This window comes from Podarcis tiliguerta (genome assembly GCF_965153285.1).
Source record: "Podarcis tiliguerta genome assembly, chromosome: 10".
Lineage (NCBI taxonomy): Eukaryota > Metazoa > Chordata > Lepidosauria > Squamata > Lacertidae > Podarcis > Podarcis tiliguerta.
The window spans coordinates 10,173,094-10,194,323 of NC_139543.1; the positions used below are offsets into that span (position 1 = coordinate 10,173,094).

The following is a 21,230-nucleotide window of genomic DNA, read 5'->3' on the forward strand; positions in this document are numbered from 1 at the left end:
AGACGCCATAGCCCTGTGACCCTCTCACGGCTGGAGAGGTGACGAGCAGCTATGGCAGGAACCTCTATAGCCGCCCGTCACCTCTCCAGCCGGGAGAGCGCGCGCGGGGCTAAGGTAATTGGTAAAAAGCAAGTACCGTATTTTTCGCTCTATAGGACGCACTTTTTCCCCTTCAAAAATGAAGGGGAAATGTGTGTGCGTCCTATGGAGCGAAGACGCCATAGCCCTGCGACCCTCTCCCGGCTAGAGAGGTGATGAGCAGCTATGGCAGGAACCTCTATAGCCGCGCGTCACCTCTCCAGCCAGGAGAGCGCGCACGGGGCTAAAGCAGCCCCCCGCGACCCTCTCCCGGCTGGAGAGGTGACACGCAGGAACCTCTATAGCTGCGCGTCACCTCTCCAGCCGGGAGAGCGCTCACGGGGCTAAAGCAGCCCCCCGAGACCCTCTCCCGGCTGGAGAGGTGACGCGCAGGAACCTCTATAGCCGCTCATCACCTCTCCAGCCGGGAGAGCGCATGTGGGGCTAAAGCAGCCCCCCGTGACCCTCTCCCGGCTGGAGAGGTGACGCACAGGAACCTCTATAGCCGCCCGTCACCTCTCCAGCCAGGAGAGCGCGCACGGGGCTAAAGCAGCCCCCCGCGACCCTCTCCCGGCTGGAGAGGTGACACGCAGGAACCTCTATAGCTGCGCGTCACCTCTCCAGCCGGGAGAGCGCTCACGGGGCTAAAGCAGCCCCCCGAGACCCTCTCCCGGCTGGAGAGGTGACGCGCAGGAACCTCTATAGCCGCTCATCACCTCTCCAGCCGGGAGAGCGCATGTGGGGCTAAAGCAGCCCCCCGTGACCCTCTCCCGGCTGGAGAGGTGACGCACAGGAACCTCTATAGCCGCCCGTCACCTCTCCAGCCGGGAGAGCGCGCGCGGGGCTAAGGTAATTGGTAAAAAGCAAGTACCGTATTTTTCGCTCTATAGGACGCACTTTTTCCCCTTCAAAAATGAAGGGGAAATGTGTGTGCGTCCTATGGAGCGAAGACGCCATAGCCCTGCGACCCTCTCCCGGCTAGAGAGGTGACGAGCAGCTATAGCAGGAACCTCTATAGCCGCGCGTCACCTCTCCAGCCAGGAGAGCGCGCACGGGGCTAAAGCAGCCCCCCGCGACCCTCTCCCGGCTGGAGAGGTGACGCGCAGGAACCTCTATAGCCGCTCATCACCTCTCCAGCCGGGAGAGCGCATGTGGGGCTAAAGCAGCCCCCCGTGACCCTCTCCCGGCTAGAGAGGTGACGCGCACGAACCTCTATAGCCGCTCATCACCTCTCCAGCCGGGAGAGCGCATGTGGGGCTAAAGCAGCCCCCCGTGACCCTCTCCCGGCTGGAGAGGTGACACGCAGGAGCCTCTTTAGCCGCGCGCCACCTCTTCAGCTGGGAGAGCTTGTGTGGGGCTAAAGAAGCCATAGCCCCGCGACCCTCTCCCAGCTGGAGAAGTGACGTGCGACTATGGCAGCAGCCTCTCCGCTGCGCCTTTCCGCTGCTCTCTGACCTGCTCTTTGGGGCTGGTGGTGGGCTTCCCCCCACCAGCCCCAAAGAGCAAGTTGAAAGGAACCTGAAGCCTGGAGAGCGAGAGGGGTTGGTGCGCACTGACACCTCTCGCTCTCCAGGCTTCCAAGGTAGCCGCCTGAACGCACCTTAAACTGCACCTTGTTTTAGAGTGGGAAAACAAGAGGGGGAAAATTCTCCCTCTCTCTGCGCAGCGCCTCCTGCCGCTTCGCTGAAGGGGCGCTGGGCAGAGAGGGGGAGATTTTTTTTTCTTGTTCTCCCCCCTCTAAAACAACGTGCGTCTTATTGTCCAGTGCGTCCTATGGTGCGAAAAATACGGTATTCTGTTAACTCGGGTTATGCTGGTAGGGGATATTGTGATTAATTAGGTTCCAGGATATGACTCTGGCTTACTGTCCTGATGAGTAAACTGACGTTAAACCAGAGTTCCCCGTTTCAGAAGCAACAGAGAACTTTGGTTTAAAATAAAGCAGGATTGAAGCGCTGAAATTGGTGCACAAGAGAAAGCAGACGAAAAGGAGGAGCAAACAGCCCTGACGTTTATAAGAACAAACGCCTGCAATTTGGGTCATTGAAGCGTTAAAAAGTATGGAGAGGAGCAGGCGTTCAGAAACCCGAGAGGAGCAACACCACGCGACAGAGAGAAGCAATTCACAAAGAGTCACACTCACTCAGAATCAGAAGTCTCCACAGTTACGGTTCCCACATGGACATTCATGGCCAAGCCGTTTATCTGTTCTGGAGGCTGATCTCTTCTGGGGTTTTTTATTGTTACTCCAGAATCTGAAGTGGCGCGGATGCCATTGTTAGTCCCAATGGAAGTCATTCTTGACGAGATAGTGGTTTGATTATAATCTGACAGTTTTTCCCTTAATCTGTTCTTCATGTTCTTGTCCACCAGTGGCGGTGGGTAGGTGACTTTGTTCTTCAGTATGCCTTCCGTGGAAAGAAAGGGGAAGTGATGAGTGGAGGAATTCAGTATAATGAAATGGAGACAAATTAAAAACCTGTATTTAAGGAAGACTCAATGTCCCATGTATTCTTAGATTGGATATAAGTAAGTCTGGCCTATCATTACTCTCAACCACCAATGCCTACCAAGACTTTGTCCATCTGGAAAAGCAGTTTATACGGGAACAATCTTGGTACCAAGCCTGCCCTTCACCTACCCTTTGGTACAAATCGTCATAGAAGAGAGCTCAGATTGAGACATGAAATGAAAACCCAGCAAGTTCTCCCTGCTTGTAGGGATCAAATTCACAAAGCCTTTAAGCAATGCTCTCTGGCAGCCGTAACACACAGCAGCCATGTCCCGCAGGTGATTCCACGTACTCTCCTGCCTAGGCATCTCACTAAATTTCCACTTGACAGTCAGTCATGGCTCCCTGTCACTTAGGATGCATGCATCCTCAAAGGCATGTCTGCCACTTTTGAACTACATTTTTAGGATTGCACCAAAGCATCTTAGGTGCACACCTGCAAAATTGTAAGGTGGGTGAAGAATTGTTGTGTTTCATCAAAGGCCTATTGAGTCCAGCGTTCTGTTTTCCAAAGTGACCAACCAGCTGCCTAGAAGAAGCCTACAAGTAGGACTGGACGACACAGCTCTTTCCCACTGCCATTTCCTAAGGCTGTCTCTGATCCCGCATGTCTTATTCAGCCCGCATGACTATCAGCAGCCAAGAGATTTCGCCTCTCTGTGTTACCCCAATTCCTTTTTAAGGAGGTCTTAAGTGGTGGTCATCACCCACATCTCGTGGCACCAAATCCCACTGTTCAACGCAACAGCTGTCAATCTTTTTGGGCCGGTGGGCACATTTGGAATTGTGAGATAGCGGCATGGCAAAGAACAAAGCAGCTACTCCATCTGAAAGGTTAGGGGAAAAGGCAGGACCACAAAATGGAGCAGGCATCATTTCCCATTGATGGGGAAAAGGCACTGCTGTGCTTGCCTGAAGCAAAGCTCTCTGCACCTCTCCTTTGTTCAGAACAGATGAGAGGATGTCCAATTGTGACATCCATTGAAATGTGGGTATGTTTAAGGTGGTGTTCTCAACGTAGGAGAGGCTGAGACAATGCAAACAGGGAGAGCTAACGGTCTCTTGAGCATTTATTTCTGGGGATATATTTACGGAGACCTTTCTCCATTACCTTTCCTCTGTTCTGGCTGCTGGTGGTTCTGCTGCACAAGTGGCTTGTTCTCCTTCTGCTGCCCTTCGTTCTCTTTATCCTGAGGCGCTTCGCTGCTGTGGTTGGTGTGGTTTTCCCGGTGAAGTTCCACGTTCACCTTGGTTTCCACCTTCAGCTTTTGCTTTGCGCTTGGCTCCTCGCCGTCACTTGCATTTACACCCTCAGAAGGCCAGTAGGGTTTCACGTGATTGGGAACAGAATCCACTGCAGGACACAGGAAAATAAAACCCCAATTAAAAACAAAAAGCGACACACAACATTAGAGCTTCTCTCGGCAGCTTCCTCTGTTCTTGGAAGCACAGAATACGCCCATTACAACACAGAATACGCCCATTAGCAATGACACATCTTTGGCCAAAGCTGCCAAAATGAACTAGTTTCAGTCTGTGGTATCTCCTGCCTGGAAACCTGGAGAGTTGCTGCCAATCAGTGTCAACAATGCCAAGCCCAATGGACCAATGATCTGACTCAGGATGAGGCAGCTTCCTTTGCAGTCCTTAAATCTGGTTTGCATATAATTTCAGGTTTAGGTTCGTAGTTGCTTCTTTTCTCCTTATTTGCAGCCACCCTGCTGGCAACCTTCGCTCCACAAATGAATTGGAAGCTCAGCAATGTAATCTGGGGTTGGGAAGCATATTTTTCTCACCACTGAGCATTTATTGGGCCACCACACACACAGACACACACACAATCCAAAATTCATTCTTCTAAAACAGCAGGGTTATTGGCACTGAAAGTGTTCTCACTTAAAAATAAAAGTAGGGCACAAGAAACTTAAGGGGGGGGGGGGAATAGGTGATTTCTTGATCACAGCCAGGGACCAAGAAGTAACTGGATTCTGAGTGATTCCCTTTTACAATAAAGGGTTTGGCGATTACTTGAGTTTCAAGCATGCCACTTTCTGAGCCCCCAATTTCAGCCAAATAATATGGCTTGTACATTTTGCAAATGATTTTTTATAAATGAAATTAAGCCTCACTAGGTGATTGGGGGCGGGGAATCTGCTCTGCTCAGTCTGCTTGTCACTCTCTCTTCTGTTATGGAGAGGGTCATTTCCAAGCCAGGGCAGTCCTGCTGCATTAGGAAACACTGCACTCTTGCTGAAATGCCACAAGAGACACAAGGCCGGGAAAACGCTCCACATTCCTGAAGAGAACAAGGAGCTGTTTTCTCTCTTGGTGGCTTCACGTGCTGGCTGCCCTGGCCTTTGCTCACCATGGACCTGTTGCCTGGATTGTGTCAGCTGATTGGAGCAGCATTCCTGGGCCTGCTAACTGAGAGGTTCCTTCTTTTTCGTCCTTTCATGCTGTTCTGGGTAACACCCAAGTGTGGCCAGGGGTATTTTGGGCTTTCTCTGAATTTACTGGTGCCGCAGCTTTGCAACCAATGAAGGAAGCCATTGCCCCATTCGCCTAAGGAACTGCGACAGCAGAAGACCTTTCTGGACTTAAGAATCCTCCTGCGTAGTAAACACTCATTTTGAATATGGCTCACCTCTGCTGCCCTTTTAACTTTTAAAATGATGTTTGTCTATCCTTACGACCGGCACGTGAATCAGGTGGGGAATGTGAAATAACAAGCCAGTTGTCCCAGGGGTGGGCAACCTGTGGCCTGAGATTCTCCGTCTAATTTCATGCAGGTGAACAGAAGGGATGGTGGATGGAAAACAGGACGGAATAAGTACTGTAGTACTTTGGGCTGTGGTTCTGCTGGCTTCCCCATCCACTGTCAGCAAGAAGGGTCCCCCAGCCCTGTCTTAGGCCAAACCCATCTAGATTTGGGGTGCGTCTTCCAAGGACAAGACCCTGCTACTCTCTGAAGCACACCAGCCATTTCAGTGACCTTTAAGGACCCCACAGGAGGGGTCCTTACTCTCTTACCTTTGGGGGTGCTGTGGAGTGGACCCCGGTCGTTGTTTTTTGAGCTGGCTGCGTTCCATTTTTTCCCTGCTTCTACCCCGTCTTCCTCACTATCCGACGAGTGTGAGGAGGCATAGGAGCTGCTGTGTTCGTCAAGGGACAACTCGCTGTCCGAGTCAGAATCGTTCTCTGTAGAAGTAAACGAATGGAAGTGTTGAAACAACGCAGGCATCCGGTTTACTATATGCAAGAACCGAGGGAAACAGCAAGTTGATTAACTTATTATCACACCCTTCAAGCGTTCTTTAGTCACAGGTGTTTGGTCTAGTCTGCTCTGTTCTCTTTGTGCAACTTTTATGTTCTGCCTCCACTGCTGGATGCCTCTAAATGTTGGGAAGAGACCTGTGGCACTCATGTCCTGCTTCCTGGTTGGCTTCTGTGCCCTAGAGAAGCCTCAGAGGAGGAGGGATAAAAGCCAGGGGAGCGGTGGTAGGACACGATGAGGCGGGGGGGGGGGCAGGATGGCTGGATGCTGAACAAGCAACAGGCTTGAGTGAGAGAGGAAGGAGAGGCAGCTGAGAGGGAGGTGGGGGCTGAGGCTGCAACAGGAGCCTGCCGGTCCCACTGTATTCAGCTCCACTCCTCCCTTGTCTCCAAGGGCATAGAGAGCTTTGCATGGAGCAGAGAAAAGAGCACAGAAAACGGACGGCGTTTAAGATGGCTGGGAAAACAGCTGGATGGGGAGGAGACTTTGGGGAAAGCGGGAGACACGGTTCTGGCAAATGCTTGACCCCCGGGGCCAGTCCTGCCTGTAGGTTTATCAGTTTGCATTCTGTTTCTTTGAATAAAGAATCAATTTTATTGCTCATCTCTCCGTGTTGACCTGCAGCTGAACCAGCCCTGACACCTATGCACAAGTAACTGTACAAACACAGCTTTGCATCTTGCTGTATTATGCATTGTGGAGGATCTCTTGTTGTCCTTTTCAACACAGTAGTACACTTACGGCTCCTGACATTTCCTATTACTACAAATATTGATTTGGTCCTGATGCAATATTGAAATTAGCGTATTTTTCCATCTATTTTGGGGGGCTCAAAATTTAGAAAATGGGGGAAATGAGCTTTTGGGGAGGATTATTTGGGGGGACTGCTGAAAATCGCTCACCCACCGGAACGCAGCACACAGCCGCTTGCGTCGCAGCTGCCTGATCGCCTCAATTAGCCCTCTTGCTTGCCGCTGCAGCAGCCAATAGACAGCTGCCCTTGTCACAGCAAGCGGGAGTACGATTGGCGGCCGCTGGCGGCAATTGGGGAGCTAATAGGTGATTTCTGCGACGCGAGCGGAAACCACCTATCAGCTCCCTGTCTATTGGCTGCCGCAGCGCCACAACAATCAAGTGGCCAATGCTGAAAATTGCTCACTCACCGGAATGAAGTGCGAGTCTGAGTTTTTAAGCGGTGATTGGCCACTTGATTTTTTTGGGGGGGAGGGGGAGATGCCGAAAATCGCTCACCCATCAGAACGAAGTGCAAGCCCAAGATTGTAAGTGATGGTTGTAAGTGATGCGAGTGGTTGTGTGCTGCGATTTTCGGCATCCCCCCCCCCCAACAATCAAGCAGCCAATCGCCGCTTACAATCTTGGGCTCGTGCCAAAAAACCATTCACGCACACACACCCCAGCTACCCGTGTATAAGATGAGCCTAAATTTTGAACCTCATTTTTGGGTCAAAAAAGCTCGTGATACACAGAAAAATATGGTAGTTACTGTTGCTGCTGCTACTTAAGCCTGCCCTAATCAATGGCACCTGACAATGAGACAAACACCCTACAGTTTACTGAAACTGAGAAAAGCACTGATTGTATTAATACATGGTGCTGGTTGGTGGGGACTGGAGGAGATGTTTGTCATATACGGTTCTGAGAAGAAAGACCTCTTACCGTTGGATTTTGATGGCTTCTTGTGGAAGATGGAGGAATCGCCTTCTGTATGACCAGCTCTTGCTTGGCTGGATGACACACTAAGCTTCTGGGCGGCTTCATCTCTAAAAAGAAGAAAAGGGGGATGATAGCAAGCAAACCCACAGGGACATCTGAAATTCTAGTATGCTGGTTCAAATGCAATGTTTGCCTGGCGGACTGTATGGCATCAGTATAGCCACTGCAATTGGCATTCAGCCTACATTTAAATGGTGAAATCAAATGATGCAAACAACGTGTGCACAGGTAAGGTGCAAGATGCAAATTGCACAAAAACGAATCTGCAGAAGCGTAAGGGAAGCACAACTTGCGCAAAAGTAGCAATGCATTTTATTTCATTTTTGGAAAAGCAACACAAAGAGAAAAGGGAGAGGCCTGAAAGCCATGCGCCGCCACCAGATTACCTGAGAATATAAGCAAGGTAGCTATTGTGACTCTTGGCTGACCTGACGGTGCTTTCTAAGGAGACGGTGGATTCCCCAATAGTGGTGCGATACATATTTGGCTCTTCTACATACGTGTCGTTACAGTTCAGAGACCGCTGGGAGAAGGGGGGAAATAAGAGGTGTTGACCAGTAAACACATACATTTATTTTAGAAACCACCCATCAAACTGAAAGGTGATCTATACATACAGGCCAAATCCTGCGGTGAAGCTCTTGCTGGGCTGTACCATTTCATACTGAAATTAGGGGGCTGCATACTTAACTACTCCTCCAATGCCCCTGAACACAGAAAAACTGGATCTCATGGAGACTTGCTAGCTTTCTTCCTGACATGCTAGTTTACTGTGGGTTTTTTTTTTGGGGGGGGGGTTAATATGATAAGCAATTGGTAACAGGTGACACTCACAATTTTTTTGTAGTGGTACACCCAATCGACACCCACATCATGTGGTTATCCTGATCATGAGCTCTGGTAGTCAAATGATTTTAAGTTATTTGTCCAAAGAAAGGATTAGTCTCACTAATCTTTTTCTTGGACCATCCAAAATTTGACTTTTGGGAAACAGCGAGCTTTCAGCAGGAGAAACTTTGCTCCTAAAAGTCAACGTTTGAGCGGCCAAAGGTTTCCGATGATCGCTCATTTGATAAATAAAATCAGATAATAAATGTAAATTTGGGATCTAAAAATATCACAAACAGGATAGAAATAACACTAAATGTTTCCTTAAAACGAGTTTCTGCCCTTAAACACTAACAAGAAAACTAGTGAGTTGCAGTAGGGTTATATCCAACTAAGTTACTCAGAGGAGACCCAACGAAATCAATGGACTTGTCAACTCCAATCACTTAAATAGTTTAATAGGAATATGGCATATATCCCAATGCATATACTTCCATTTGCATTCTTAAAAAACCAAAGCTGAATGCAGCTCTGTTTTATGTTGGTAAGAGAGGATATGTCCTAAAATAAACAGAGTTCTAAGCCAATTGATGATGGCAGGGAATCCAGACAAAATTTGGCATTAGCAATTTGGTCAGGATACAGAACTATTATGCGTCAGTGCTGGGAAATGCTTTTTGCAGAATGGCTCCTTACGGTTAACAATGTTGCTCTTGTGGTGGTGGTGTCATCAGTGAGTGGCTTCTTTCCAGTGAAAGTATTCTTCAAATGTTTCCTCACTTCTTTATTGAATATACAGTGGAAGAAAAAGATGAACAGGCCCTAGATTTTTTTAGAGGGATGAAGAGAAAAAAGGACAAAAGAAGAATATGTTTTAAACAATAGAAAAAAACTTTGCAGGGGATCCTTTAAGGATTAAAGGAGGAGTTCACTAAGTTTCCAATTTTTACCTATGAAGCCCTGACTCGGCACTGCATAATCAGAGAAGTGATAATCCAAGGAAGTGGATCTGAAGGCACGCCATAAAGACACTTTATCAAACTCACCTGTAAGCAGCTGAAGATAGCAAACAGGTAGTGAAATGTCATTACATCACTGTTCACCGCCATCAGACCGAGTAACCAGGTAGCGCTGATCAACAGTAGCAGTAGGAAAGCAGTCCGCAGTACAGAGCTAGATGAAAACCACGAAATAATTCACATTAGGCATGAAATACGGCAGTCCCTGGAGCACACACTGCTATTCCCAATTCCGCCCCAGGAAAGAGAGAAATTCTCAAAGCTCTGGCTGAAATGCATAAGTTCAGAATGAAACACAAGTAAAGTCAAACACTAGTTTTGTCTCGTTTGCTACATGATGTAAAAAATCAGTTTTTGTGACTCGTCCACCAAATACACTCGAGGCAGAGATACTAACTACTGATCTGTGAATTCCAGTTTGCGGTCTCCTAGGTAGCCAGACCCCAGAGGTTTGGCTTATGGCCTAAGTAACACCCACTGATAAAGTAGGTGATAGTTAAAGGGGATTTATTTTGTAAAGGTAAAAAGGTAAAGGACCCCTGGACAGTTCAGTCAAAGACAACTATGGGGTTGCTTTTAGGCCGAAGGAACTGGTATTTGTCCACAGACAGCTTTCCAGGTCATGTTGCCAGCATGACTAAACCGCTTCTGGTGCAAGAGGACACCGTGCCGGAAGCCAGAGCACACTGAAACGCCGTTTACCTTCCTGCTGCAGCCGTATCTATTTATCTACTTGCACTGGTGTGCTTTTGAACTGCTAGGTTGGGCAGAAGCTGGGACAGCAACGGGAACTCACCCCATCACGGAGATTCAAACTGCTGACCTTCTGATTGGCAAGCCCAAGAGGCTCGGTGGTTTAGACCACAGCGCCACCTGCATCATGTGCTAGCAAGTGTTTTCCTCATCAGGTGGTATGCTTCCGCTGACACCAACTCCTCTCTCTGTCACACACACACACACACACACACACACACACACACACACACACACAGTATTATACTGAGCACACCAGAAGTGCCTTCCTCAATAGAGTGATTCAGAAAACTATAATAATCTCCAGAAACCAGATGATACGTCTTACCCTTGTTCATCACTCGGCAGTGGCAATACTTGCTTGTTATGTACACCGTTAATAAAATGGTAAGGAACTGCCTTGCCTCTAACTTGTACATATTTGAGGGTGGGACTCCTCAGAAGACAATGAGGCAAACTCCAGAACTGGACAAGCAGGGGGTTGGGGAGATTTGTTTGCAGACCAACAGAAGTGCTGCTTCTGTGCATTGGAATCTTTTATCATCACCTGATCCACCTGAAGTTCGTTCTAGCCCCATCCCTGCCAAGGGAAGATCCTGGAACCTGGATTAGGTCATCAATTACCTGGGACCTAATGGTAATGTCACAGGCTGGGAAGAGCCAACATAGTCCCCTCCAGATGTTAGTGGACTACAACTCCCATCAGTCCTGACCAATGGTCATGCTAACCGGGGCTGATGAGTTGTAGGCTCATTAGGTCAACACACTAACTACCCATTCCATAGATGTACCCATGTTTCCTTAATATATTGTGCAAAAGTGTTGAATTTTAGTATGTTGTAAGCAGCTCCATGGGTAAATTCTGGCAGGGTATAGATAATTAACATTTTATTCTCCTTTCTTACATCTTAGCAGAAGCATGCTGTCACAGGGTGTAGGCACCTTCTGGCCTGAAGGCAATTCTTTTACCTTTAGCAGCTGCTTTCAGGGAGTACATCACTGTAATTATGCTATGGGAGAAAGTGTCTCAAGATGGGGATCACAAGCAAGAGAAAACTGAAAGGGGACAAGGGAGGGAGTGGCGGAGCAAGAGCTGACAGAAGGGGAACGAAAGATTCAACAAATAGTAAAAAGAACAATGGCACTAAACGACGTTTCGAAGGAAGAGGTGGCCCAGTTTCAGTCTGGGAGCAGGAACAACATGTCTCTCTGTCTCACCACTTCTCATGATTAGTTTCTTTCGGTCACGGTTACAAACTTACACAACTCCAGTTTTTTCCAGTGAACGCTGCCGTCGTCTGCATGATGCTTTAACTGCTAGTATGAAGATCACAACGTTGATCTGGAGGGGGAAAGTATGGATCAGAATAGTGATGAGCGGGTGTTTTCCTTCCATGAATTCACCAAAACACAAATTTCTACCCAGTTAAGAGCCCCTCACTTCATGTTATGCTTTGCTTTCTTAATTCAAGAAACTTTGGCGCAGTTGTCTTGAAGATTCTGCTCTGCAAGGTTTGAAGTAAAACAAAGCTTCTGGAGCCAGCTTAGTAAGAACAAGAAAGATTTTGGCCTTACAAAATTGTACTTGCGAAAGGTAGATACTACTGCAAATGCACAGGTACCATTATCATGGGGAAGAAGGCTTGTAACTGTTGCAAAAACAGCATGCCGGATAAACTAGTCTACGTCAAAGTATGGGACAGGCTTGAGGCCAGGAAGGATTCACGCAGTACGTGGGAGGAACAAACAACCAGGAAATCCCTTGGGGCACAATAAGTGTGAGACTGCTGAGCTCTGGGGCTTGGTTAATGATGTTACTGCACGCCAGTGCTGAACTCAACTGTTGAGTAAAAAGGTAAAGGTAAAGGTACCCCTGCCCGTATGGGCCAGTCTTGACAAACTCTAGGGTTGTGCGCCCATCTCATTCAAGAGGCCGGGGACCAGCGCTGTCCGGAGACACTTCCGGGTCACGTGGCCAGCGTGACAAGCTGCATCTGGCGGGCCAGCGCAGCACACGGAAACGCCCTTTACCTTCCCGCCAGTAAGCGGTCCCTATTTATCTACTTGCACCCGGGGGTGCTTTCGAACTGCTAGGTTGGCAGGCACCGAGCAACGGGAGCGCACCCCGCTGCGGGGATTCGAACCGCCACCTTTCGATCGGCAAGCCCTAGGCGCTGAGGCTTTTACCCACAGCGCCACCCGCCTCCCTCAACTGTTGAGTACTGTAGTGCAATTGCTTTATAACACAGGAGTGCTGAGGTTTGGGGGCTCATCTTGCCCTCAACATGATTAGTATTATGCAAGAGGCCTTTTTTAAGCTATATGCCAGTGACGGTGGGGTGAAAGATCAACTCATTATGATGTGCACCCCCCAACTTGACTTCCATCCTCCCCAGGCCAGAATACTTTGGATGTTTTGTCCATTTTGCAGTTGAAAGAGTCCTTAGCGAGGGGATTCGTCAGGATAAGAGGAAACGATTTCTCTTCCCCAAATACATTTTGTTCTTCAAAGGAGTTACAAGACCTTACAAGCTTACAGTATTCCAGACTGAGAAAGGAAAAGAGAATTCAGGGGTGAGTGATGCATATCCACAATACTATGTGAGGAGGCCCAACAGACCCGTTGCTTCCAATTAAAACTTTTTTGGGGGTAATAAATGTTATTACACTTTCAAAAAGTTGACATATATACTTAAATACATATTTTTTTTTATCTTTTCCCAACTTCCCACCCCATTTTCCATGGTGTCTGAATTTCTCCCCCTCTGCTGTGCAATACCTTCCATCTCTGATACCATCACCTCACTACTGTGTTCTCCAATTCCTTCTGTTGCTCATATTTCAAAACCTGCTTGCAAGTTCATTCCCAATTACAACTTCTAAGTGGGTGCAAGCCACACACATCATGATACTTACGGGCATAATTGTTCTCTAGATTTGATTCCTGGCCAGGAAAACACACAAAAATATCCAAACCTTTTAGTAATCGACAAAAGGTTGATTTAATAAGTTACAAGTCTCCTAGTGTGCAGAAAGGGATGCCAGGTTTTGGTTGAAATTTGTACGGCAAGCCTTTTTTTTATAGTTTTAGGATTAGTTATCGGAGCTGTGCTGTCCCATGTCTTTTGTACATTTGATTTGAATTTGGGGATATGTACGACAGATGAATTTTTAAGAATGTTCTACAGTCAGAGTGCTTGGCAGTAATAAATTCAGCTCGGATGCATTTCATGCCGTTGGCAAATCCTGCAATACTTACAACCACAACAATCACAATAGGTCCTGCAAAGCTCCAAATCAGGGTGTCGTGAACGGAGAGCCAGCAGAAATCTGGGTTCCCATAGCCCTGTGGATCCAGCCCCACTGCAAGACCTGTATCGCAACACAAAAGTGGAAGGAATTTCTGAAGTGGAGTGCCCATCAAAATAGTTCACACTATTCAATCCATCCATATCACAAGTATTGGGTAACCATTGCCGGAGAGGTATGGTCTTTCCCTCTCAGAGCAGCCACCACCCAAAAATACTTAGCCATCCGGAAATGTCTGGCATCAGTTAATTTGGCAGAAATAGTCTGCTTCTCAAGACTGAATATTCATTTGTGGCATTTGCACCAAAGTGTGGCCAAACATCTGAATCCAATATTCGCCGGCAGTTTTATTTTCTGCACATTGCCTTAAGATTTTATGAAATTAAAATAGACCCAATTCTAGCCCTTAAGTGTGCAGTTCAGCATCAAAACAACTCAGTATAGGCTTAGATCACTAATCGATGCAAGCAATTCCCACAGTTTGAAGCAGAAGGGAAATTTCAAACACATCCTGGAGAATATTCAACAAAAATGTTTAGAGATATTTTCTCCAGTCATTTATCTTTCTCTATCAGGACTGCTCAATATTTTCAGAATATTTGTGAGTGGAAATAATCCCTTTACCCTTCACTCAGTTTTTGCCAAGGGTACCCATTTTACTGAATACCTCAAGCTTGGGCAGAAAATATTAAACTATATAATTGTCAATAATTTAATTTGGCTGCAGATTATGAGGCTCTTTCTGTCACACGAATTTTTGTATGTGCAAAGGATCATAATTTTACTTGTCTGTCAGCTACCAATGGAGAACAATGCATTGTTTTCTAAGGAGCCTATTTCTGAACTTTTCAAGTCCTGACTTCCTGGGAAACCATGCATGACTCACAATAAGCTGTCAGCAAACCTTATCGTCTGCTTTGTTCTGCTATTGCTGATCATTTGCAACAAATGTTTGGCTTGCATTATTAATTATTGTGCAAACATACATAAGGAGTGGGAACGGTCAAACTTTAATTTATAGTTTTGCACTAGGAAAGCAGACAATACACACACACAGTTGAAAAGTTTATATTTTATAAAGCAAAAGCTGCTGACTGCTTTGGGCCAGTGGACACATTTTGAATTTTGAGGAAGTGTTTTGGGCACCAGTCACAAAATGGCTTTATTTTGGGTGTGCAGCATTACACCAAATGGCTCCACTGGTGTGTGGCATGACAACAAATGAGAGAGAGCACAGTCATTTCTCCTACTGCCCTGCTGCACAACCTCATGTTTAATACAGGAGTTCCTGTTGGTCCTGATTGTGGAAATAACACGATAATGATTTCCCCCAAACAATGTTGCTGTTGCTGTCAAATAACAACAGGGGACGTCCCCTGGTACTAGAAAAAGTACCGCCCCACCAGGGATATATGGCGGCTCCTGCGAAGTGGTGGCAGGTTCTGGCGAGATCTTGCAGCACACACAAGATAATGCAGCATCTCACCAAAAGCCACCACTACTGCTGCCTCTCCACTGGCAGTGGGGTGAGTGCGGAGCCCACGGGAGCACCCCCTCTTGGGGTTTCACTGTCCAAAGTGGTTGCCTCAGGCTGCCTTGTGGGTGGGCCAGCTCTATTATTTATTGAATTTATATACCGCCCTATACCCAGATGTCTCAGGGCGGTTCCCAGAAAAGATCAACATAAAAATCACAATATATATAATCAAAATAAAAACAAGAACACCCCAAAAGTCCACATTTTAAAAGGGATGTCAGTCATATCAACCAAAGGCCTGGTTAAAAACGAACGTTTTTGCCGGGCGCCTGAAGGTGTATAATGAAGGCGCCAGGCGAACTTCCCTGGGGAGAGAATTCCATAAACAGGGAGCCACTACAGAGAAGGCCTGTTCTCGTGTTGCCACCCTCCGGACCTCTCGAGGAGGAGATATATGAAGGAGGGCCGCAGAAGATGATCTCAGGGTCCAGGTAGGTTCATATGGAAAGAGGCGGTCCTTGAGTTATTGCAGTCCTGAGCTGTTTAAGGCTTTATAGGTCAAAACCAGCACTTTGGATTGGGCCCTACAGAGCAGACGCACCTGTACCTGCTTCTCACATGCACACAGACACTCCACATGTGAACAGCCACACAAAGATTTCTCCTCTCTTTGCCATGCATACTTCCCCCTCCCTCAACCCCTCTTTTCTACAGGCCTTCCATACACACAGACCACACATACAGCTCTACCCCTCTCTGACCAAATTCACCCCTCCCTCTCTTTCACAGGCCACACATGCATAGAGACCACAGATACAGACCCCCTTCCTCTTCTCTCTCATATACACATGCACATACACACAGAAAGAGGCCACACACGCATCTCCCTCCCTCTCTGCCCTCCATCACCCGCCCCAGCATCCTTGAATGAACACCCCCCACCCCACATACCTGTACATACAGAAAAGTGCCTCCATGGGTGAAGGAAGGACTTGCCATCAGCTCCAAGTGGCTGGCGAGCAACAAACAGCTGAGCAAATCGGACAATCCCTGCTGCTCCTTTCTTACCCCAGGCAAAGAGCCCCTTCATGGGAGTGAGGAAACTCCCGGCTGCCAGCCCCATATTTAGTTTAATGGATTAAATTGATCCGTTTTAAAGAGTATTCCACATTAATCAGGCAGGAATTGATTTTTTTTTTAAGTATAACCTAAGCACATACAAAATCGGAGGTGGCAGTGAGCAGCTTAAAAGCATTCCGCTTCCCTCGCGTCAAAGGAAATGCCTTGTATAAAATGTCGCTTGCTGTGCATACTCTTAAAAACAAAAATTGTTTTACTCCGGTTTCATTCACATTACAGCAGAGTCCTATGCTCAGAAGATTTCCACCGAGTTTATTCCCAGATATGTGTGCATAGGACTGCATCTTTAACTAACTGATTAAAAGTCATGCAATTAATTGGCTACCATTTTAAACACTGCACAACAGCTCTATCAGCTATATTTATTTGAGCCTGCGGTGCACCACTAAGGATTTTTTTTATTAATGATTGCTATTTCATTAGCAGAAAAATATAGAACAAGTAGAAACCCAGAAAGTTTCATTTAAATTGTTTTTGGCTTCAAACACTGGATACTTAGTCTTTCACACCCTGTTCTCCAACACCCCCCCCCCAAAATAAACCTTACAAGGAATACATCTTACAACTCACTAATGAGACCTTTTAAGCAGGAGCACAGAGGCCCAAGGTAGCTTTCTTTCAGCCCCAAGCACTGAAAATCCCTGGATGCTGAACAGAACAAAGTAAAAATAGCCAATGTTCCACATAGTCCAGCATCCTGCTCTCACAGTGGCTAACCAGATGCACAAGAAACAGGTTTTCTTCTGAAGTGCTCTCCTCACCAAGGAACATAATTTTAGTGGAAGTTAGGCAAACTCTGGCTCTTCTTTCTTTTAAATGAGCTTTAAAGACACCTTATTTTAAAAAAAAGGGGGGGGGGTGTTTGGACACAGAAATGTCATGCAGGGTGCTGGGTTAGAATAATTGTGCTATTTGTCCAATGTTGGTTTTTCTTTTCTTTTTTTGTTGAATGTAAAGGTTTTTTTAATTGTTTTACAACATTTTACTGATTGTTTATTGGATGCATTGTATTAAGTATCAATAGCTTTGCAAGGTAATGGTCCTTAAAATGCAACCAAGAAATCTTCTAAGTAAAGAAAATTAAAATATGCATAACTTAAAAATATGGTGAGGTAGGTACCAACCAAGGAGAGGGCTGTTTTTTTTGTGTGTGTAGTGGAAACTCAGCTATGAAGAACAGCTTCCTTGCAGAGAGGCTTGCTGGGTGCCTCTTCGGTGGCCTTTTGGCACCAAGTAGAGACCTTTTCATTCATCCAGTCTTTTAAACTGTGTTTGAAACAAGGGCTGCAAGTGATTTATGCTGTCTCTGTTGTGTGGAAGCTTCTGTCTTCTTTTGTTGTTGAATTGTTGGTTTTAATTGTTATAAATTGCACCTCTAATGTTCTTTGTTATAAGACACCGGGGGAATATTTATTGATGGGTGGCAATATAGATGTAATTAAATAGTAAACAAAATAATAAATAATCATCTGCAGGGGCACATTTTCTGGGCGCCTGAGGGAATATTTCTACCAGAGCAAGTGAAATCTAGAGCATGTCCGCCTCTTTCTCTTCTCAGAATATGAAAAACACTGCAAGCAACCAAGTAATTATAATAAAGTGAATGAAGTTATTCCTGAGGTATGTGTGCGATTCTTGTTCCAACTTGAATACAGTTATGTTTTAAGTCCCTTTATCTGCACAGAAGTTACTTTAAGTAGGGCAAGAGGCACCCAGTACAAATGTGTGTCTCGTCTTCATTTTCTGCCTTGAACTGCTCCTAATATCTAGAGCAGTGGTTTTCAACCAACACTGGCCTCTGTCCCTCTTTCCTTCCTTCCCTTCCTCTGATGCCGTCCTGCGTCTCTGCCTCCCAAAGGCTTGCACAGCTGTTTGTTGCAGCAGCCCTGGCTACAAGCTCCCCAGGCGAATGGTGACTCTGGGGCTGGCAAGGGGATGCTGGTTGCTGAGAGCTATGGCGGCCTCAGAGTAAGCAGGAGAGGGACCCAAGTCAGTCCTTGCTGTTGGGAATGAACAGACAAGTGGGAGGCTGGGCAGGCAAGCAGGCAGGCACTGTGCTGGCCTTTCTAGTGCTTGCTGTGTGCCTGGAAGCTGAGTGCCTAACGCCAAAGGGGAGCCTTTCTGCCATGCAGGGCTGGCAGTGCCCGCTGCTGTCTCCCAAGGTAAGGTGCTGGCCTCACGTTCACCTTTGGCCAGTCTCTGTTGGGCCATTAAGGCTGGGGGGATCCTCTTCCCAGGCCCCTGTGGGGCAGTGTGAGGAGGCACCTCTCTTTGGGACAGGAGGGGGAGTAGCTCAGAGACCAGAGGCAGCAGTAGCGGCTGCCCAGAGAACTCGCAAGAGGGGAAATGAGAGGAGGTTGGAGGAACACTCCACAAGGGAGGGTGTTCAAAAAAGGGTGAGAGGCTGCTAGCTTTACAGGCAAGGGGCGACATAATTGGACTCCTAAGCCCCACAGGGGTGCCACAAAAATAATGTAGTTGGTCAAGGGAGCTGTGGACTCAACAAGGTTGAAAACCTCTGATCTAAAGGCACCACTGATAAGTATAATCCTAAGGATGCAACTACTTCTTGAATTAGGCCCAGCACGAGGAAAGGGGAGTGATTATAGGGCATATATCCATTGATTTAAAAACAGTTTCTCTCCCCAGGGAACTGGAAGTCCATATGGAAGTGTTTCAGATATGGGACATTATTGAACAGTTCAAAGTAAAGGTAAAGGGACCCCTGACCATTAGGTCCAGTCGTGGCCGACTCTGAGGTTGCGGAGCTCATCTCGCTTTATTGGCCGAGGGAGCCGGCGTACAGCTTCCGGGTCATATGGCCAGCATGACTAAGCCGCTTCTGGCAAACCAGATCAGTGCACGGAAACGCCGTTTACCTTCCCGCCGGAGCGGTACCTATTTATCTACTTGCACTTTGACCTGCTTTCGAACTGCTAGGTTGGCAGGAGCAGGGACCGAGCGACGGGAGCTCACCCCATCGAAGGGATTCGAACCGCCGACCTTCTGATCGGCAAGTCCTAGGCTCTGTGGTTTAACCCACAGCGCCACCCGCGTCCCGAACAGTTCAAAAGCCAGAGCTAAATAGCAAAACTTTTAAAATGTCAGGCATCTCAAGTAGAGAACATGCAGCGATGTCACCAGGTTCCCATGACTCTTTGAAAGGATGCCATGACAGCCATACTGATAGAAGACAGTTGTAAGTTTGTAATGTAGATATCTCCCCACCATATTAGTTTTTCCTCCTTCATCATCTAATTTTCCTTACCTGTTATAATGGCAGGAATCCCCCAGCCCATGACGTAGTAGAACCTCATGTGCCCAAAGTTGATGTTTCTCACTTCCGTCAGCATCCGGTAGATGTGAAGCTGTTCGACGAACATCCAAGCGAAGGTGCTCATGTAGAAGTAGTGCAAAAGAATGGCTATCACCGTGCACACAAACTAGAGAAAGAAAGAGGCCATGAAATTAGAATGGCCTCTGCTGAGCCACAAAATAATCTGGCACAAGAGATGGACTTCCGTTAGATGTAAACAAGCCTCTAAACTTAGAGGTAGCCTTTAGCCATCACAACTTCCCTAATTACAGAGAGTTTATCCTAATGTACTAGTGCTCTTTTAGAAATACTTGCACAACATCTGCCTTGCCAAGCAGCCTCCTAGCCATGTACAGTTGCAATCGAAATTATTCAACCTCCAGTGTAAATCAGGTTTATTATCAAAATTTACAGACCTCCAGCTGTCTGCAATGGGCAAATCAAACAAAAGCAATTGAAATAGCTCAACATGAACGGATGCTTCAAGTGGTTCCCCCAAATTCAGATGAAATTGCAATTTAGGGCTTTGTTCAAGCCTGGACAAACTGCAGCTAGCCTAAAGGGTGGTTTACTACATAGGTGGGGAACCTGTGGGCCTCCAGATTCCAACTCCCCATCAGCCCCAGAAAGACTAGCCAATGATATGGGGTAATAGGAGTTGTAGTCCAGAAACACCTGGAGGGACACATGCTCCCTTCCCTTGGTTAGGATCAATGACAGTTTAGGGTTTGGATGTAACTCAAAGCTGATTAATCAACGAAAGGAAGCTGAAGCTTCTGATCTCCTCCGTGCAGCCATAATGGAGGAGTTGGTGGTAATATACCAGATCAAGACACCTAGGTTCATCCCTGTAACAATAAAGCCTAGTTTATCGTTCGATCTGAACGCAGTCACCATCTCTTACACTGGACTACTGGGGAAGGGTGAGTAGACTGGCACTTGGCCACCTCCTCTAATCAAGGCATTCACAAAGGAGTCGGTGAGGAACTGAACCTCCCCTGGCAGCCCTACAGACCTGCCTCACACTTTGAGAACTATGGTTTTAGTTGCTCTGGCTAGTTCTTTAAACAAAACTAAAAATATGCCCCACAAAATAAAAAAAAAGTTTTTACTGCTCTAAACCTGTGTGTGTGTGTGTGTGTGTGTGTGTGTGTGTGTGTTGGCTTCTAAAAATATTAGTTTTGTACAGGTCACCATGATGAAAACTATTATTTCAGGTATGCAAGAAAGAAAATATATCATTTCCCCCCCCATCAATCATCCACGGATGATTGGAACCTCTCCCTGCCATGTTACTGTTGCTTTACAGAAACTTATAAAAGCTAAACCAAATGACGAGGAATTCCATTTCATGTGTGCTCCCACATTCTTTGACTTTTCATGCTCATCCGCGTGTGACTCCTTGGACAATTCTTATTCCACAAGGAAGGATTAATAGTTGCTTGAAACACAGTCACTGCTACAGTTTCAAGGAGTGGCCCTTTGCTGTGCAATACGTAGCTTGCTAAAGAAAATACCTTAACAAATGGTCTAAGGAACAGAAACAGGTAGCAGTACATTGTTGTTAACTGAGGAAAAAGAGGGACAGAAGACTGCTGTTCTCATGCTAACATAAAGGAAATTGGTTTCTGGAAATTCTGTCAAACAGAAACACGGGTTTATAAAACACAAATAGGCCTTTTGAAGTGGCTTGTTGAAAATAAAGGATGGGCACAATAATTTTTAAAGAACCACCTGCAGGAAAGATGATGCAGCACTTACAGCTACGGTGAAGCTTGAAATCCTAAGCA

The 21,230-nt window shown here is 46.7% G+C and overlaps 1 protein-coding gene across 3 annotated transcripts in view; it reads right to left on the reverse strand.

The window, feature by feature from the left end:
- Positions 1–21,230, reverse strand: part of CELSR1 (cadherin EGF LAG seven-pass G-type receptor 1) — a 156,921-nt gene that overhangs the window by 2,343 nt on the left and 133,348 nt on the right. For 2 of the 3 annotated variants that reach the window (XM_083399204.1, XM_083399203.1), the window contains exons 25-34: positions 19,393–19,567; positions 13,458–13,570; positions 11,461–11,540; positions 9,473–9,599; positions 9,123–9,248; positions 7,985–8,121; positions 7,542–7,645; positions 5,621–5,788; positions 3,702–3,944; positions 2,222–2,486 (exon numbers count right to left, since the gene is read on the reverse strand). In XM_083399204.1, coding sequence (XP_083255330.1) covers positions 2,222–2,486; positions 3,702–3,944; positions 5,621–5,788; positions 7,542–7,645; positions 7,985–8,121; positions 9,123–9,248; positions 9,473–9,599; positions 11,461–11,540; positions 13,458–13,570; positions 19,393–19,567 — 1,538 coding nt within the window. The remainder of the gene's footprint in view (positions 1–2,221; positions 2,487–3,701; positions 3,945–5,620; positions 5,789–7,541; positions 7,646–7,984; positions 8,122–9,122; positions 9,249–9,472; positions 9,600–11,460; positions 11,541–13,457; positions 13,571–19,392; positions 19,568–21,230) is intronic. The other variant, XM_083399205.1, reaches the window with a different exon arrangement.